Genomic DNA, 19,870 nt, shown 5'->3' on the forward strand with positions numbered 1-19,870 from the left:
GTCGGATAGTGGACCCGGACATAGTTTACATACATTTAAGTGAGATCCGGCTTCAAAAAAGTACATAAATATCACTTAAGTGGTCATAACTCGAAACAGAGTTGCCAGATCTTCAATGTTTTAGACTCGTTGGAAAGGTCTTTTGATAATCTATCCAACGATGGGTCGGATAGTGGAGCCGGACATAGTTTACATACATTTAAGTGAGATCCGGCTTCAAAAAAGTACATAAATATCACTTAAGTGGCCATATCTCGAGAAAGGGTTGCCAGATCTTCAATGTTTTGGACTCGTTGGAAAGGTCTTTTGATAACCTAACCAACAATAGGTCGGATGGTGGATCCGGAGATAGTTTACATACATTTAAGTGAGATCCGGCTTCAAAAAAGTATATCAATATCACTTAAGTGGCCATATCTCGAGACAGGGTTGCCAGATCTCCAATGTTTTACACTCGTTGGAAAGGTCTTTTGATAACCTAACCAACGTTGGGTCGGATAGTGGACCCGGACATAGTTTACATACATTTAAGTGAGATCCGGCTTCAAAAAAGTACATCAATATCACTTAAGTGGTCATAACTCGAGACAGAGTTGCCAGATCTTCAATGTTTTGTACTCATTGGAAAGGCCTTTCAATTACCTAACCAACGATGGGTCGGATAGTGGAGCCGGACATAGTTTACATACATTTAAGTGAGATCCGGCTTCAAAAAAGTACATAAATATCACTTAAGTGGTCATAACTCGAGACAGAGTTGCCAGATCTTCAATGTTTTAGACTCGTTGAAAAGGTCTTTTGATAATCTATCCAACGATGGGTCGGATAGTGGAGCCGGACATAGTTTACATACATTTAAGTGAGATCCGGCTTCAAAAAAGTACATAAATATCACTTAAGTGGCCATATCTCGAGAAAGGGTTGCCAGATCTTCAATGTTTTGGACTCGTTGGAAAGGTCTTTTGATAACCTAACCAACGATGGGTCGGATGATGGACCCGGACATAGTTTACATACATTTAAGTGAGATCCAAATATATGTGAAAACACATTTTTATACATAACTTTTGAACTACTTATCGAAACTTCAATCTGTATAAAACTCGATCTATGGGACCCTAAACCAAGTCGAACGCAACAAGTTCGGGTCAAATCGGTTCAGCCAGTGCCGAGAAACATGAGCTAGTTTGTTGGTCACATACATACATACACACACACATACACACACACATACACACACACATACACACAGACATTTGTTCAGTTTTCGATTCTGAGTCGATATGTATACATGAAGGTGGTCTACGACGTTTTTATACGAAGTTCATTTTTAGAGCAGGATTATAGCCTTACCTCAGTGAGGAAGGCAAAAGAATGTACTCAATTCTGAAATTCTAGGAATTTTGGCTCTTTTCCTTATTTAGTAAACGGGTTTTTTGGATTACTTAATAAGAAAGGCAGGCAAAAGTCGTAGAATTTAGGAATTTGGTACTTTTTTTATTTCAGTGTATGTAGGTTTTATAAATAGGCCGAAACAACCTTTTGCGGAGGTCTTTTCGGGTTTTAACAGAGGTTTATCGGGGTTCTGGGGAGGCTGTTACGACTTAGTGGTTTTAATGTTAGTTTTGGCTGATAGGTTTTATAGCGGTTGTGATAGCTTTGCTAAAGCCTGAAATGTTACTTGGGAGACAGCTTGTGGGGTATTGTGGAGACTCTCAGTGCACTTTGCAATCTTTTGAAAAATCAGATGACACCCGAAGTAACATTTTTTTCCAGGAGTTCTACAAGAGCTCTTCAAGATAGCTACAGCATAGCAGTTTGGACCGCGGTAGGATAAAGCTCTCTTCAAGTACACTTTCAAACTCCTGAAGAAGTTTTGAAGAAATTTTATCCTACCGCGGTCCAAACTGCTATGCTGTAGCTATCTTGAAGAGCTCTTGTAGAACTCCTGGAAAAAAATGTTACTTGGGCAATGACAGGCTGTGGGGTTTTTAATGACTCTCTCAGTACACTGTGAAATCCTTTTTAAGATGAGAAAGCGCTTGTGGGATTTTGTAGACACTCTCAATGAACTGTAGATACCTTTCGTAGATTAGAACATGATTGTGGGCACTTGTGAAGACCTGTGGGTACTTGCGAACGATCGAGACTGGCCTCTAACAGACCATTGAGTAAAGCTTGTGAGATTTTGTGGTCACTTGTCACTATTTAAAGATTGAAGAAAATTTGTAGAAAAGTATTGAAATCTTAGAAATTAAGTTGAATCCTTTTCCAATCTCGACAGAGATCTCAGAAACACATAAAAATGTTGGAAATTGTTTAAGTTGATTTCATTTTGATTGAAAAAAGCCAATACCATTTCGGATTTGATTTGAAAAGTTTCAGCAAATGGTCAAACCATTTCCCACTGGTTTTATCTGCAACTGAATCAAAACCAAATGCAATTGAATACCACTAAAAGCCACATAAGCCAGCCAGCGGCAACACTTTATGACACGCTCGGAACCGGCTACAGCTACCACTGCCACACACTCTGTCACCCTTTTATGACTTGGTGTTTACTACCACAGCACTTGGCAAAGTTTTCTAATTTCGTTCAGTTGGTGTCCTCCACCACCACCGCTGCAACTGGAGCAGTTTTCCGAAACACTAAAGTGTGTACCACATTGTTGCCCTCCGATTTGTTGGGGTTTCTCCACCCTAATGGACAAATTTTCCGACCCCCTAGGAAAGTGCAGCGTGCTTTTGTCGTCGATAATTATATCGAGCAGCGATGTGGTGGTCGTGTGTGAGTTTGTGGGGGTGGCATTTCCGTTTCAAGAAAGTTTTCTGATATTTGTTTGTGATGTGTCTGAGGCGATAAAATGCACAACTTTGTGTGTGTGGTTGGCATCTCAGAAGGCACCCACTTGGAAAAGTGGCCCTTTGCTAATCAGGGTGCTGTGCACTTTTGCGATAGTTGGTCAAAGTTTAAACTGTGTGCACACTAGATAGGGGAATTGATTTTTCTGTTGCAAAGTTTGCTTGAAGATGGCATAAATTTTGCACTTAATGGTGAGTCAGATTGTACTATGTGACAAGTACTGAGTGGAGCGAATTTATAACCGGAGTAAATCCCGGATTGTCCCAAAAATGTCCATTAAATCTCTGCGCGAGCGCTCAGCTTGGAGATAATCTCCAAAGGAAAAGCTTTCCGCTGCGAAGCAGCATCCTGTGGCAATACAAAGCATCGTTAATTTTAAGTTGCTTGTAGCGTGGTAGTTCTCTCCGCTATTAGCCCGCCTACATCCTGAGTGACTGTGGTTGGGTAGCAATGCCGAAGAGCAGTTGGTCGAATTGATACAAAAAACCAACAAAAAATGAACTCCATGTGCTTTCAAAAGTTTTCCAGAGGTCCCTTCAAACTCTACAAGTGTCCAACCTCAAAATATCGAAGTCTACACAACTCTACACAAGTCTCCACAACTCTCCACAAGTCTCCAAAGATCCTTAATTTTACCAAATTTCGGCCAACAGTCTATTCGACCTTCCAATCCATTCCCTACCCCATCATCAGCGAGAGGGAACCGGTTACAATCCGCACCGCGGCAGCATCTTTGTTATTGTGCCCGGTTCACCCGTCAGGATGGTCGTCGTGATAAAAATGAGCTCATTTGCAGTCCTCTTTCGCTCGTCAGTGAGTGCTTTTATCCGTCTGCTTATTACTTGTATCGTTCCCAAAGTCCATTCCGGGGAGGGCCATTTTTCCTCCGTTCAAGCCGGACTCTACAGCCCCTTAGCAGAAACAAGCAAAAAAACCCTGTCCTTGATAAAAATCGCAGCAAAAGGAGTAACGCGGATAACGAAGTAAAGACAAAGGGGCTCGTCGCGAAAAAAAACGAGGACTTTCTTTCTTGAGGGCGAGCGAAAAAAAAAATTAAAGTGACTGAAACGAAAGGAACAAGCCGAAATCACCTCCGGCTCGATGCCCGGGTACGAGAGAAAAATCCGGTGGAAATTGTGGAAACAGCAGCAGGAGAAAAAAACAACCTCGACAGTGATAAGATTTCGTGCCGTTTTGTGTTGTTGCTCTTGCGGGGGTGGCAGAGCCAGCAGAAAAAAAATATCGTCTTTTCGCCCTCCAGCAGTGAACTCTCTTTCTTATTCTTTGGCTGTTGAAAATAATGAGTTGAGGAAAAGTTTTTGGCGACCCCGCCACCACCCACGTCTTCGCGCTTGTTTCAGAGCGCTTTGATTTGTGGCAAGGTGAGGGAGCGGGGCGATTCGACTTTTTCTCTTGTCTTGTTTGAGTCAATTTTACCACTTTATCCTTCCATCATTACAAGTGGCAGCCTGGCGTCGACGAAGACGCTTTGACGATGACGACAATGGTGCGGTCCTGAGAAAGGATCAAGTTTTTTGTGTTTTTTTTATTAGATTTCATTGCTACCGAGAGTGTGGCCCCGAGGGCGAGGACCAATTCAGCGGGCGTCCCCCCTCCGAAACAAGGTTGCTCAAATTTGATGTACACCAGAAGATAAGATTGATGCGAGTTAAAACTGTCGCTGGTGGAGTCAGTGTTCACGAAAGGGATGACTTCAATTGAGACTTAGATTTGGATTTGGAACGTTTGTGACTGTCAATGACATTTTCTGACAGTTCTGATAGTCTAAAAAACTTGTGACTGATTTCTCTGATTGTCTCTGACTTTACTGACTGTGACTGACTTCAGTGACTGCGACTGTCTTGTTTTACTGCAGAAGACTATGACTGACTGTGACTTACTTATAGTAGATGGCTGAATGTTGCTGAATCAACTCTGACTGTTACTGAATGGTTAGTGAAAATGATCGCCGTAAAATGATCATTTTTATTGTTTTCTGGTTATTTCAAGTCAAATTACATTAAAATTTTTAAGATTTTTGATAAAATGGCTGCCTAATTTTTCAAGCCAAATGTAAACATTAATATATAACTTCATACTGCATCTAATCCCAAGTAACATTTTTTTCCAGGAGTTCTACAAGAGCTCTTCAAGATAGCTACAGCATAGCAGTTTGGACTGTGGTAGGATAAAACTCTCTTCAAGTACTCTTAAAAACTCCTGCAGAAGTTTTGAAGAGAATTTTATCCTACCGCGGTCCAAACTGCTATGCTGTAGCTATCTTGAAGAGCTCTTGTAGAACTCCTGGAAAAAAATGTTACTTGGGAATAATGATATTGATTTTTTGACGATTTTCCCTTTTTTGTGTACCTTACATAAAAAAACGTAAGGACAAAGTTTCATCCAAATAAAAATAAATCTGAAAAATTGTGAAACAAGTGAAAAACGATTTTAACGCTGATTAAAATTTCAGCTTCCAAATATAAGCCGATTCTAACTGTGGACATAAACGATAAAAAATAATTTCAAAATTTGAGAAATTATTTCAAAAATATTTAATAATGTATGGTTTGATTTAAAAATCATAAAATTGAATTTGAATCGCTGCAAAATTTCAATAAATATCATTTTCTTTATTGAATATTTGTCTCCGAAAGATTAAAGTTAGTTAAGTACTTTTTGATTTTAGTTTTTTTTTAATGAGTCTAATACATAAAAGATAAATTTTGAATTAATTTCAGCTGATTGCACTCATATTTTAAAGAAATTTTGAAGCTTTCTGATTTTTTTCTCATTTTTAAATTTTAAACAACATACATTTTGAAAACAATATTTTCGACAGTATTTTTTGGAGATTTAATCAGTTTATTTATCTTTTTCTTTCTTCTCTTAACATCAAGAAGAGTACTTCTCTCAACATCAAGAAGAGTACTTCTCTCAACATCAAGAAGAGTACTTCTCTCAACATCAAGAAGAGTAGACCGAACAGATCTCTAACAAAAACTGAGAAGATTCTTTGAACAAGTACAATTTTGAAAATATAAAATTACTTAAATTACCATCTTATGGGGTGAATCAGAACTACAGTCTGAATAGGGACAGCAGTGTTTAGAGCACTAAAATGTTTTAAACTTGGAAAGGGTGTATACATTTTGTTGGTCTGAGTCTGTTCTATCCGAAACCAACCAGAAAAATAAAAATATTGTGCTCTGACAAGGTTATAACTGCTGTCCCAATTCACCCCAGTTGACGGTACTTGATATTACAATAATTACCAACAAATTACTTTTAATTTCTCGGAATACTTTTAATTACTAAATAATCAATAAATTACCGAATTACCAGCATAAAATCAATGTAATTAATTATTTGCCAGTCTGTGGACTTGCTGGAAACCCTTGAGGGGAAACTGTATTGATCGAAATTGGATGAGTGACCATGACTGGCTGAAAAAAACTGATTGACTTATTTTTAGTAGACAGTTTTAAATTCAAACAATATTGATTTATCCAGATCAAAAAAGCAAGTCTGACAAATTGATCTCCAATTTCAAGCAGCATCGCAAGTCGCAGTCAGTAACTTTTAAGTCAATCCCCCCGAATTTGATGGAAGTCATTTAAATGGAGATTACTTTTTGTAAATACATAATTTATGGTGTCTCCAATCGTCCTCTTGAACTTCTGCTGCACGGAAAAAAGGGCGACTAAAGGCGCACTCGAATTGAAAGATTACATGTTTAATTCAATGGGAAGGAAAGAAATTGGCAGCGATGTATTGACTGGATGCTCCAGGGGTGAGTTCTTCGACATTTTGGAACGCTGCTGGGACATATTGGCAGCGCGGTTGTGAGTTATGATTTCTGATTTCCTAAGGCCCCTGTGTTGTGTGGTAGAACGGAGCGAGTTGATGACGGAGAGCGCCCGGAGGAGCGATGAGAAATTAAGTCCTGATTCAATATGGCAACTTATTTTTTGACAGACAGCTTTTGCTTGTATTGGGAGGGGGGGCTAAATGATTTACGTCTGGTCTCGTTTCCTGCCGGGCATCGATGTATTTTTTATGAGCCTTTTCCATTTTCTCCATCCTCTGTAAGAAAGATTGATTTTCTCACACTTTTGCGCCCGGCATTCCCTCGGTGGTGCACTTTGGCTCTCTCTCGAGAGCTGAAATCCAATCTTAAATTCAAACAAGCTGAAAATTCAATACAAAAGACCTTTTAACATCTTCTGGCTTTCTGCCAGCGCCAGGCATCCAAGAATATGATGACTGGATATAAATTAAATAGGTCCTTATAAATCTGCTCAGTGCCCCTCATCCCCCCAATCACCGACCTATAATTCCCCGGATTCCAAGAAGCCCAGAAACCCACCCAACTCAAGGCTCCTAACGTGTACACCAAAGGGCGCCCGGAGACCATGAAATAGCAATCATAATTTCCTCTTGGCTGCATCGGAAACTCGCGTCATATTTCACCCCCATCACACACACCCCCCTTTTCCGAGCCACCATAATCTTGAAGACCTGGCAAGCGCACACACATTTTCAGCTCCTTCCGGCCTTCGGGTCCTGATGGCCCCAGCTGGTCTTTTTCTTCTGGTTTGGAGCTCCTTGAAAGACGCACACACAAGCACACAGATTATTCTGTCGATACCTTTCAAAAACATAAAATGTAATTAAATTTCTGTTATTTCAAGCTTTGAAGTAGGGCACAGGCTTACATGAAGAGGCCGTTGTTGGACGATACACTAGCCGGGAGCTGTTTGGTGCAGTTCTTTGTACTGGTGGACAAGCTGGAGGCTCGGTTTCTTGGAATAAAAGTCTAAATCGGTAATTTTACCACAAAGCATCGAAAGTCTCCAAAAACTCACAACAATTAGATACTAATTTCAAGTAGTCAAATTCAAAATTTCCCAATTAGCAAAACATAAATTTGTAAGTCTCCAACCAGGACAATGGACAAATCTCCAACATTTTCACAAAAGTGTCCAAAAGTCTTCAAAAGATACACATTGATTTTTTCAAAACTCTCCGAAAAAAAATTCCTGAAATTTAAAAAAAAAAACTTATAAAGTCTCCAATATTCTACAAATGTCTCCAAACATGTTCTCTTAAATCGGGTAGACTAAGCCGTGTCTAGAAGTCTTATAATATTCCCTTTCTCTGATTCTAATGTCTTCAAAAAACGTTGACAGGTTTCTATAAGTCTCCAAATGTTGTCATTGAAGTCTCCAAAAACAGACTTTCTTTTTTTTCAAGAAGTTCGACAAATTCAAGAAACCTTCACAATTTTACTTAAAGTTTTTTTAAGTCTCCACATGAGAATATTTTCAGAACTCTCTAAATTTTATCTTTAAAATATTGGAACAGAATTTCAAAGATGTATTATTTTCTTGTGTTTGAAGGACCAATGTCAACAATTGATATTTTTTACAGTTTTTGACAAAATTAATTTAAAAATCTAAAAACAACTAGCTTTTAATTTATCGGAGACAAAAAGATATGTAGCAAATGTTGAGATTAAAAAAAAAATAAAAAAGAAAAAAAATAACAATGGTTAATAATTTCTGATGCCAATGCATCCTTACGCATATCCTCATATATCCAAAGTAAACAAATTATTAGATTTCTTCACTTACCAAATCAAGTTTCCACAAGTCTCCACACAACAGATTCAAAGAAAAAAGGTCTACAAATTTTAAAATATACAGTCATCTTTTTGTTCAATCAAGTTCTTTTGTTTTCAAATCAATTCTTTGTAAGTTAGTCTCCACAACTCTCCAAATGCCAAAACCTTGAAATCTAAAGGTCTTTAAACCTGCCAACTTCTTTTGGTTAACACCAACCCAGACGATCACCTCTCAACAAAGGAGGAAAACAAGTATAAAAACACTTTTGATCCAATCAATTGATGCCCGAACAAAGAACCAAAATTTCCCCTCAATAAATATTGTTTAACCCAAATCTTCGAAAGCTTGCCGGCACCAGATATCTCCCCGGACAGCCGCCAGCTGCTGCAAGAAACAAATCCCACTTTTCCCCGCCTAACCTTCGTCGTTCGTTATCTTATCGCGAGCTGTTTTTCGACCAAATCGACCAATTTCTGGTGCTATTTTAACTCGACTGCGCCACAATGCCATAATTTGAACCGATAAAAACCGACACAGCATTATTGGTGGAAATGATGCCACCACCGCCACCCCCTCTCGTGAAAGGTGACTCCTTTGACGGAAAACTTGGAGCTTCTTGTGAAAACTGCGGATTAAAACTCAAAAGCGCCCACAACCACAAGAAAGCGCTGCTCGCGTCTCGTCTTCTTGTTCTTGGGGAAATAATGAGAGAAACGTGATTCTGTCGCCATCGCGCGCCCGCGAGGGGAAAAGTTTGTCGTTTTCCACCTTCGCCCACCACTTGGAGGGCGATTCTGCCGGGGACGGATCATAATTAAAATTTCATCGAAGCTTGTAAAATTAGTTTTTAATTGAAGCTGTCAAAGTGAACAAAACGTCGCCGCGCGTGAGTCGAGGGGGGGGCTCCTTTTTTGTCACGGCAAGGTTTTCCCGCGGTGCTAATTTCCGGTGCAGAATCTATTTTAATTTCGTCGTGGGTCGTGCGACTGTTCTTTGCTAGAGTGACCTGCTAGAATTAGACTTGTGGAGATTTGATGAGGCTCTGTGAGGCCTTTGGAGACTTTTGTAGATTTGTGGAAGTTGTATAAAAATCAATTTCAAAGGTTTTTAGTCATATAGAGCTTTTTTAGGCTCGTGGAGACTTGTGTAGACTTGTGGAGACTTTTGGAGACTTGTGAAAAACATCAAATTTTAATGGTTGTGAGCCATAGAGACTTTTTTCACGCTTGTGGAGACGAGAGGAGAGCTGTGTAGACTTGTGGAGACTTTTAGAAATCCATCCACACTCAGAAGTTTAATTATTAAAAAATAAAGTGTTTTGAAGTGAGTTTGGAAGTGATTTCTGAGATCACATAAATTTTAACGTAGGTACTCGTGATTTTCATTATCATCTCCAAAATTTGGACACCCTTTTCATTTCTTTGAAAGAACTTTTTTTCGGCGAAGGCCAAATCGAGAACAAAGCTAACTTTTTTTGCTCAGCAGCGTAAGGATTTCCTTTCAAGTTGCAAAGTTCAGCCTGGAAAAGGCAGAAGCGCGCCGCCACAAAGAAATTTCTGCTGCATGTAACGAATCCCTTGGCAGATTAATTATCAACAAGAAAACTTCTTAAACGGATTTCCTCCTCCGGGGTCCACTCTGTATGGACTACGGCCACAAGGTGGTCAGCAAATGGCATTTCTCTGCCCAAATCCTCCGGAAAATGCACAACGATCTGGAGTCCTTAACGGTGGAAAAATGCTAGTCATTTCTCCAAACTATTCACTATCACTTTGCCCCACACCGAAAAACCGACCTAGCTTTGTGGAATTGTTGCGCAACACGGTGGGTTCAAGGACTTTTTCCTTCAGTTTCAAAAGGGAAGAGTGCCCTTTTAAGCCCACCCTGCTCCGAAACTCCACTCATCTGGGGCAATTTTTCTTCTTTTCCCAGCACCACCTGGACCAACCAGAATACAACAGAGAAAAAAACGATCCAACAGACCATTTTCAATTACTTCATACCATTTGTCCATCCGTCAAGCAGTCACTTGGTGCGGCCTTTTTTGGTCCATTCTCACCCCGAACCTTGTTCTTGTTCGAGGTCCCTCCCGGGAAAAGGGATTTGTTTTACGTTTTTTGTTGTTGCTTTTCCCTCTCTCATTTCTCTGACTTCGTGGGAAGGCATTTCTGGACGCTTTTATTCACCTGTTCGCCATAAGAGGATTTTCTCTCCCAGCCAGTTTCGTCCCGGGACATTCTCAAAATGGCTTTTGGTTGCATTTTACACGCGCTCCAGCTCCTCGTTTGGCCACAGCCCGGCCAAGGATTTTCCGGGATTTTTTCGCTCGTTATTTCGGACTTTTCCACCCCTCCCCGTAGGTGTTTTTTTTTTCTACGGTGTGTCCTCCCCCCCCACAATCTGACATTGTTGAGTGGTGAACCGTTGAATGTTCGCTTTTTTTCTGTCGACTGAATTTGGTGGCTTTGACTTCGAAAATGAAACTAATTAAAAATTCCCTCAGGGAATGTGTAATGCAAGAATGCTGATTTGCTTTGTTGGACGGTGCTGCAGCAGCATCGTTGTCCGGACGGGTGGAACTTTTGCAGCTGTTGTCCCTTTGATCAGGACCGGATTTGGACGTTGGATTGATGGAACGAGAGCTTGTCTTGAATTTCTTTTCTTCAGTTTGAGATAATGATCTTTTTGAAGAGAAAAAGTCGGAAAGAGTTGTTAATACTTGTGGAGTCTGAAAGAATCGGAGACTTGTGTAGAATCTCTCAAACCAAAGAAAACATCTTAATTTTAAATCTGAAGAACGATTTCAAATTAATTTAGACTTGAAAATGTCAAAATATGAACTTAATAGAAAACTTTCGTAGACTTTGGTTTGTGGAAAGGAATTCAAGATATGAATAGTTTTCAGACTTTTCTGTAAGCTTAAGAATGTATTCATGAAATAACTGGACTGATTACTGAAAAACTTCTGAAAAAAAAACTTTTGAGGACATTTACCAAATAATAGAATTTTTTGAAGATGAAAATTTCAAGGGATAAGTTTGAAGAGTTTAAGTAAATTCACAAAATTGGGTTATAATCAATCAAAATCTTAAGGATTTGAATAAAACCACGATATTGCTGGTAAGTTCTTCGTATTGTATATTTTTAACAAGATTTCAAGAAGCATTGGAGCCTTGAGTAACTTGGAAGGCTTTTGTAGACATTTGGCCTGTTAAAAAACGAAAAAAGGAAATTTGTGCAGAAAAATTACAATTACTTTCGTAGAGATAAAGAAACATATGACAAATACTTTAAAAGAGCTTTAAAAATAAATATATTATCTTAAGTATTTATTCTTTATCTCTACGAAAGTAATTGTAATTTTCCTGCACAAATTTCCTTTTTTCTTCGTTTTTTTACTAGCCAAATGCCTACGAAAGCCTTCCAAGTTACACAAGTCTCCAATGCTTCTTGAAATCTTATTAAAAATATACAATACGAAGAACTTATATTACCTGTTAAAATCTTGAGCTCTTGAGAATTGAGCTCAAATGACCTTTAAATTATAGAAACTAGCTCACTATGAAAACATTCAACGTTTCACGGGTTGTAGAATTTTGAATACAATTGTAGATACTTTAAGATAAGTAAAAGGAGGCTCATGAAGACCTTTGTAGAGTTGTAGAATTTGGAGACTTAAGTAGACTATTTAAAAATTTGATAGTTATTGTTTTGAATATAATTGTAGATACTTTAAGATTAGTAAAAGGAGGCTCATGAAGACTTTTGTAGAGTTGTATAAATTTGAGACTTAAGTAGACTGTTTAAGAATTTGATAGTTATTGTTTTCATAAATTCTTCAAATACCATAAATAGTTAAAATCTATTTCTACATGTCTCAATATATATTTATTCAAGTCTCCACAAGTCTACAAACGCTTCCATCTTATAAAATCTAACAGATTTTATCAATAATTTAGACCCATTGTAAGAAGAATGATCTTCCAAATCTACAAATCTTTATTTTTCAATCAATTGAATTCCCAAGTCTCCACAAGTCTACAAGAGTCGTAACGAGCTAAAAATGCTCTAAAATTATTCTAATGAAGGCAAGTAAATATTGTCTTGGACCTTTTAAGAGATGGAAGCTCTTGAAGAATGTAGTAGACTAGTGGAAACTTGGGTTTCAGTTGACAGAAAAAATAGAAATGAAGTGATGAGAATATTCTCAATATATGTCTAAATTATTCGGGAAAGCTTTCAGATTTTTTTAGATGAAAGCGTATACGACTTGTGGAGACTTGAAAAAATATATAAAGACTCGTTTCGACTGATATGAATTACTAATGGCTTTTGAATAATTTGTGCAGACTTTAATATTTAAGAAGATTAGGACTGGCCAAGACACTTTTAGACGTGGGATATCAATTAACTGAAAAAAAAATGATATTAAGAGATGTGAAAACTACTCTCTTCACTATTGGTCTAAATTATTCAGGGAAACTTTCAGATTTTAGAAGATAGAAGTGTGTGTAGGCTGTGTAGAGTGTGAATCTAAAAAATAGTTATTAAGACATGTAGCGAATTATTTTGACTTTTTATGGCTTTTGAAGAACTTGTGGAGACTTCATGATTTGAAGAGATTAAAACTGGTTAAAACTCTTGTAGACTTGTGGAGACTTGGGATAACAGTTGATTGAAAAATAGAGACATGAATAGATGTGAAAACTGTGTCATCATGACTCTTTCAGACATTATAAGATGACATTATAAGTCTCCACAATTCTTCAAATTCTTCGTAGAATTGAGGAGGCCTGAAAACCAGATGACATGTGGGGACTGATTTGGACTTCTTACGGCCTTCAAAAATTTGTGGAGACTTTAAGACTTTAAGATGAACACGACACGTGAAAGCTTTGGACAACTTGTGGAGACTTGGAACTTTGTGTAGACTTCTATTATGAATGAGTATCTTAGAGATTGTTTGCAAGTAGCCTGCCGAAGTATCCTTTCCTGAGATATTCATCAAATATCATTTTCAACAAACAAAAAAATAAAGAAATCATACAGAACCAAGCTCCACCAGAATCGACACTACTAGTCAAAGCACTATGAACTTGAGACAAAAAAAAACAAAACAAAACACCACAGACAACAGAACAAAACAGTGTGTACACAACACAAAAAACGAGGAGGGTTACGAAAAAAAACTCGCACAAATCTAGTTCGCAAACCTCGCAATCGCTCAGTAGTAGGTAGTGAAATCGTGACTTAAAACTAGCAGGATAGAAATGTAACGGGACTCACCTTTGCTGGCACCGTCTGGTCCTCTCAGTATCGTGCACTCTTCTATGGTTCCGAACGCGTTAAACAACTGTCTTACATCCTCCTCGGTTTGCTGCTTGCTAAGCATGCCAACGAAAAGCTTTCGATCTAGTTTTTTTGAGAGTTTCGGTGAGTGAGTGAGTGAGTGAGGGGTTGTGTGTTGGGATTTGGGATTTGCGGGCAGGGTTTGGGATTTGGATTTGTGATTGAGTGGTTTTTGGGGGGTTGAATTTTGTGTGTGTTTTCGTGTGGACAGGTGAGAACAATGGGAATCACATAAGAAAGAAAAGAGAAAAAGAAGAAAAAAGTAAATTAATAAATTTTGCTTATGAGTTTTCTTGTGTGGTTTGTATCATTAAGAAGGAGGAATGATAAACTAGTAACACTAGGAAGTGTTGCAAACATTGAGAAAACAGCTTTTTACAATTGTTTTTTTTTTGGTAAAGAAAACTTGGGATTACGTAAAAAGACAAAGAGGATTATTTGTAAAAAGAAAATCAAAACACAACATTGGATCAGTGGAAAAGTTGTTAATCAAAAGAAGAATGAATAAAAAGGTACATTGACACCATCGATGCTGTAAAAGTACACAAAACTGATGAGTAAAAAGAGGTAAGAAAAAAACAATGTGAATAAAAAACTGTTAAGCGAATTACGAACATGTCTAAATCTCAGTCAAATTGAACGTGTACCATCTAGAGAGTAGCTATCGAATTTTGGTTTTGCTGATTCTGTTCACAAGGGCTAATCCACAACGAGTAAAAAACAACATTCATATTTAAATAACAGATAAAAAACGGTCTACAACAGCAACACATAGTAACTTAGTTGTTTCGTTTAGCTGCAAGTACTTAAGCTCCTGCGCACTGTGTGTTTGTGGTTCTCGAAGGGCTGCTGGGCAAATACTTGCTTACCCAAGGATAGGAAAACTGAGACAAGTAAAACTGTAAAGTATGGTTCTCCCACCCCCTTGGAACCAGATTTGATCTGTCCCCCTTTACCCCACAAAAAAAATAGCAAAAGATCCCCAGAAGCCAGAATAGCAGTAAAATTATCTCGTCAAAAAAGAAAAGAAGAAAGTGTTCCGGTCCCTTTTCTCCTCCGCCTCCACCGCCCAGGTTCCAAGATATGATGATGATGAAACAAAGATTTATGATTCCTTCCAGGCAGAAGACACACACACCAAACCAGAGCGCACCCAGATACAACGTATTAAAACCGGACCGGACGAGAAACCAGCCAGAGAAGCGCTCAGAAGAAAGTCCTAATCAAAACCGAAACTTTGCTACCGTAAACAAAATAATATCATAAATCAAAATCTCTCTCGTAAATCTATTAAGACATTGCCACAGCGGACTGACTTGTGGATCTTCGGGGTCGGTTCCGGCCAGAGTGGGCAAGGGGTCAACCCCGGATTGGCCACGTGGGAACGTTGTTGGACACTGAGACGAAGGGAGTGTAGTGATAAAGTCGTCATACGAAGCGTCGACTTCGGCTGCAGGAAGTTTCCATCATAAACAACGGCATTGGGTGGCACATCCGGACGGTTCCGTCCATTTATCTTCGCCACCACCGCCCCTCGTGGGGGTCGTTTTTTGACGCATGGCTACCGGGTGAAATTGAGCTGGGATTATCGCTTCAAGTTATGCGCGTCAAACTGATCTTGGTTTTTTTTTTGGGGGCTTGTAACTAAGATTGATTTTAAAAACATATTTCACGGCGTTGGGACAGCGCGTAATGGGATTATCTGAGATGAACTTTCACTCTGGAGGTTTGTGGAAGTCGTTTTGGAGTCAAAAGATGCCTATCGAAGCGCCTCTTTGATTGTTACATTATTTGATGAAGAGTGAATCTTGAAGCAGTTTGGGTTGAGATGTATCTCGTTTTCCCCTTTTATGTGGATAGAAAAAAGCAAAATCAACAAGTTTTTCAAGAAGATTTTTACAGGTTTTTATGCGGGGAACAACTTTGTCGAACACTGTAACTCGATCCGAGATGACCTGACAAAGCTGGATCTCAATAAGTAAACAGTGATTATTCCATATATACGCTCCAAGTCCCTTGCAAACTTTTGATCAAATTTAACTCTTTCAAAACGTGACTAAATGAGTTTTGATTGACAATTCCACTTAAGTTAAAATAAAGTTTGTGATGATTGCAGAACTTTGTATTTAGTTCAAAGTCTGTAAAGGATCTTGGAGCCGATAATGATGAAGATTCACTTCTTATCTACTTATTACGAATCAAGCCTGACCTGAATCTCTTGGTTCGTTTGAAGAAACTTAAAGAGATTAAAAAAAACAACTTTGTAGAATAGTGCAACTCAATCTGAGTTAAACTGGCAATGCTAGATCTCAGGTAATGAATAGCGACTTTTCCATACAATACTTCCAAGACTTCTGGACAACCTCAACCACATCCAAATCGACGCATTTCCGTCATAATTCACAAATTACTCAATCCTGAACCCAACGACCCTCGAAACAAAGTAAAGATGCCCCTCGCGCCGTCTGTCACCAAGTGGCACCCCCCTCGTCAAAGTGAACCATAAAGGACACATGGCCTTGAACGGCAACAGGCCATCCTCGACAAAGAACAACGCCACCGCTCCGGAAGTGCAAACAAAGACTCGTAAAGAATCTTCAACCTCCCCTCCCGCTCGAAACCTCTCGTTGGCCACGTTATCTCGTCCCCATTGCTCGCCATCATCATAGGAGCCAAATCACCCGGAAAATTTCTTTGTTTAGTCTCTCCCCCCTCTCGTCAGCGTCTTCACCAGCGAATTTCTATGCTAATCAAAAATAATTTTCCCCGATTTTTGGCGCCTCTGTCTTCGACGACGTCGTCGACACGTGGCCAGGGCAGACGTGGCTTGCCTAAACCTACATGGAAAGGTTGTGGCGAATCTCGAAAGGAATTTTAAACTACTCCGGCGGCGAGGAATCTTCAACCGACGAACGTGAGCGTTTTGGCTAACTCAGTTTGCGCTAGCTATTAGGGACAGCTTCGTCTTCACGGGTTTTGGTCCAGGACAAGGACAAACTATTAAAAGTGCATCAAAGAGTGCACCCAACCGGAAGACATCGTACACCTTCGAGCGGGGATGATCAACTTGCAACTGGGAGGATAAGAGTTCCCGGAGTTGAACGAGAAGGTCTTTTGGTGTCTGCTTCTTTGGAATTCTTTCATGGGGGGTAGAAAAGATTCTTTAGCCTTATTAGATTAACTTTGAAAGGGAGAATGGCTCGTTGACTTCTGAAACTTGTTGAAAAATGTAGGAAATGTTGCGTATTTTATCATCTATTTTGTTAAAAGAAGAAATATTTTACACTATTTTTCTATATTTTGTCTGATTTGTGCGACTATTGCGACTGTAAGTTTTTCCGTCTGCTTTGTGCGGTCATTCGCTTGCAGTGAGGTTGTCAAAAGATGTTTTGATATTTTTTTCTGCGGTCATTCGTGCGTTAGGTTTGTTTTCTTGTCTGCTATGTGCTGTCATTAGCTGGCTGGGAAGTTGTCAAAAGACGTTTTGATCTGTTGTTTACGTCTGATTTGTGCGGTCATTCGTGCGTTAGGTCTGTTTTCTTGTCTGCTTTGTGCTGTCATTAGCTGGCAGGGAAGTTGTCAAAAGACGTTTTGATCTGTTGTTTACATCTGCTTTGTGCGGTCATTCGTTGGCAGTGAAGCCGTCAAAAGACGTTTCGATCTGTTTTTTTGGCCTGCTTTGTGCAGTTATTCGTGTGTTAGATCTGTTTTCTCGACTGCTTTATGCGGTCATTCGTTGGCAGTGAGGTTGTCAAAAGACGTTTTGATCTGTTTATTTTGGTCTGCTTTGGCAGTGAAGTTGTCAAAAGACGTTTTGATATGTTTTTCTTTTGGTCTGCTTTGTGCAGTTATTCGTACGTTTTTTTCTCGACTGCTTTGTGCGGTCATTCGTTGGCAGTGAGGTTGTCAAAAGACGTTTTGATCTGTTTTTGTGCGTTCATCCGTTGGCAGTGAAGTTATCACAATACGTTTGGATCTGTTTTTCTGTCTGCTTTATGCGGTCATTCGTGCGTTAGGTCTGTTTTCTCGTCTCCTTTGTGCGGTCATTCGTTGACAGTGAAGTTGTAAATAGACGTTTTGATCTATTTTTCTGTCTACTTTGTGCTGTCGTTTGGGCGTTAGTTCTATTTTTGCGTCTACTTTGTGTGGTTATTCGTGACATTTTTTGTGAGGTTACCAAAACAAGTTTCAAAAGTCTGTTTTCAGATTTTTGTGTGGAAATTTTTAGTCAAAAGTCCCTTTGTTTATGAAATCCTCGCTGAAGAATCTGTTTTATGAGTTAGGTTAATTTAAACGGGCAATGTGGCCCATAAATTGAGGCAGTATCGATCCTTCATCCCAAATCGATTCCTCGCAAAGCTCAATTATTTCCGCACCAATCAGCGAAGATCAGGGAGCCCGTAAAAAAGTCACCCCCGGTTCCGGAGCGCCATGTTTTTCCCGCTCGGAATTGGATTATATAGCCATTAGATATAATTTGGATCATTATGTCTAATTTATAGCCCCCTCGCCCCCCACCCCACCCCTGATCCTTTTCAACGAATCTAATCTCGTTAATTACATTCCGTTTGTCCCGCGCCGAGTGTCGAAAGCTCTGACGTGATGAAAGTCTTTCCCCCCATAAAAAAAAAAACGAGAAAAGAATCGATTTCGGAATTCGTACTCCAATTCCGAGGGTGACATTTATTTCGAAATTTTCACAATTAATTTTGATAAATCAACTCGTCGACGCTGAACGTCGGAGGGAGTGGAGCGGCCATTTGCGGCTAACGACGCCCCGGTGGCCACGCTGGACTCTTGGGCGCGGGAATTAGGCTGGGGCCCGTAACGAGCTGAAGATGCTGACAAAGTTTGTTTGACTTACGAGGGTAATGAGGCGACAGATAAAATTAATGAGCTCGCTCGCTCGCTGGCGTGGTCTCTTGCGCTTTGTTTCCGGCCTGGAAAACCCCTCCCCCGACGAGAAGGGGGTTGTTGTTGGGGTTTTTCCAGCTCCCACCCGTAGGGAACTGTCCGGTACATGGCGCGGTTTTGCGGCCTGACATAATTTGAGTTTTATGGGCGGTGGTTCCGAAGTGGACCTTGGTGGCTTTTGGGAGCAAATTACTTTGGCGAGGATCCCCGCTGGGATGCTGATGGTCAACGGTAAAGTTTTGAAGCTTAGCAGGTTTCGGCTTGGGACGACAAGGTTTGCACGAGTAATTACGAGCTCAATCACACCCACAGAAGAAATGGTTCGGAAAAGGGCTGGAGGAGCTTTCAGTCCATTTCGCGCCCAACAAGACGGAACAATCGACGGTGAGGCCATAAATTATCCTAATTACATGATGACTGAGCGAATGGTTGGAAGTTTTTCTTAAGATATCTTCGAGGTGAGGGTGGAACTTTCTGCAAATCAGCAACAGTGACAGCTGGTGGTTGTGCAGGAGAAAGGGGGACTGAACTTGAAGGGAATGGATTGAGTTTTTTTTTCTGGTGTTGAGAGAATTGGCGAATGATTAACGAGTTTGGTGAGGATGAACTATTTTGATATTTTTTTGTTTTTTGAGTATAACTGTTAAGACCATTTTTTTAATCTTCGAATTTCAAGCATCTCAAACAGCTATTGATTTCATCTCACAAGCACCATAATTACAAGAGAAATTATTAGCCCTCGAAACAAAACTCCCTCAAGTACATCAAAAGAACAACCTCTGCCAGCGTCAGCCATCGAAAAGCACTAAGCATCTGCTTTCAGCCTGCCACGGCGAACTTTGCCCGTCCAATTAAAGTGGACCCTCTTCGAGCTTAGCACCAAAAAATGACGTCATGGCTCTTTTGAAGAGCCACCAATCCCCGCGCGCACGCGAAACCGCCTAATTGGACCCATTTCCCGGGGAAAATTTCTAGGTCAAACTTTTCCCCCCGGTTGTTTTTGGCTGAGGGGAGGGCACAAATTTGAATTTTTCGTTGAAGTTGAGGGCCAACATTAAATCATCTAATTACCTACACTTTTGCCTGATTCTTTTTCGAGGGCTGCTTTCCCTTAAAG

The 19,870-nt window shown here is 39.7% G+C and overlaps 1 protein-coding gene across 17 annotated transcripts in view; it reads right to left on the bottom strand.

The window, feature by feature from the left end:
* LOC120422695 (CUGBP Elav-like family member 4) overlaps positions 1-19,870 on the bottom strand; it is a 948,890-nt gene that overhangs the window by 130,355 nt on the left and 798,665 nt on the right. For 12 of the 17 annotated variants that reach the window (XM_052710106.1, XM_052710113.1, XM_052710110.1 and 9 more), the window contains one exon: positions 13,777-13,902. The exons of the other annotated variants lie outside the window; for them this stretch is intronic. In XM_052710106.1, coding sequence (XP_052566066.1) covers positions 13,777-13,902 — 126 coding nt within the window. The remainder of the gene's footprint in view (positions 1-13,776; positions 13,903-19,870) is intronic. 17 annotated transcript variants of the gene reach the window in all.

Source organism: Culex pipiens, chromosome 3 (genome assembly GCF_016801865.2).
Source record: "Culex pipiens pallens isolate TS chromosome 3, TS_CPP_V2, whole genome shotgun sequence".
Classification (NCBI taxonomy): Eukaryota; Metazoa; Arthropoda; class Insecta; order Diptera; family Culicidae; genus Culex; species Culex pipiens.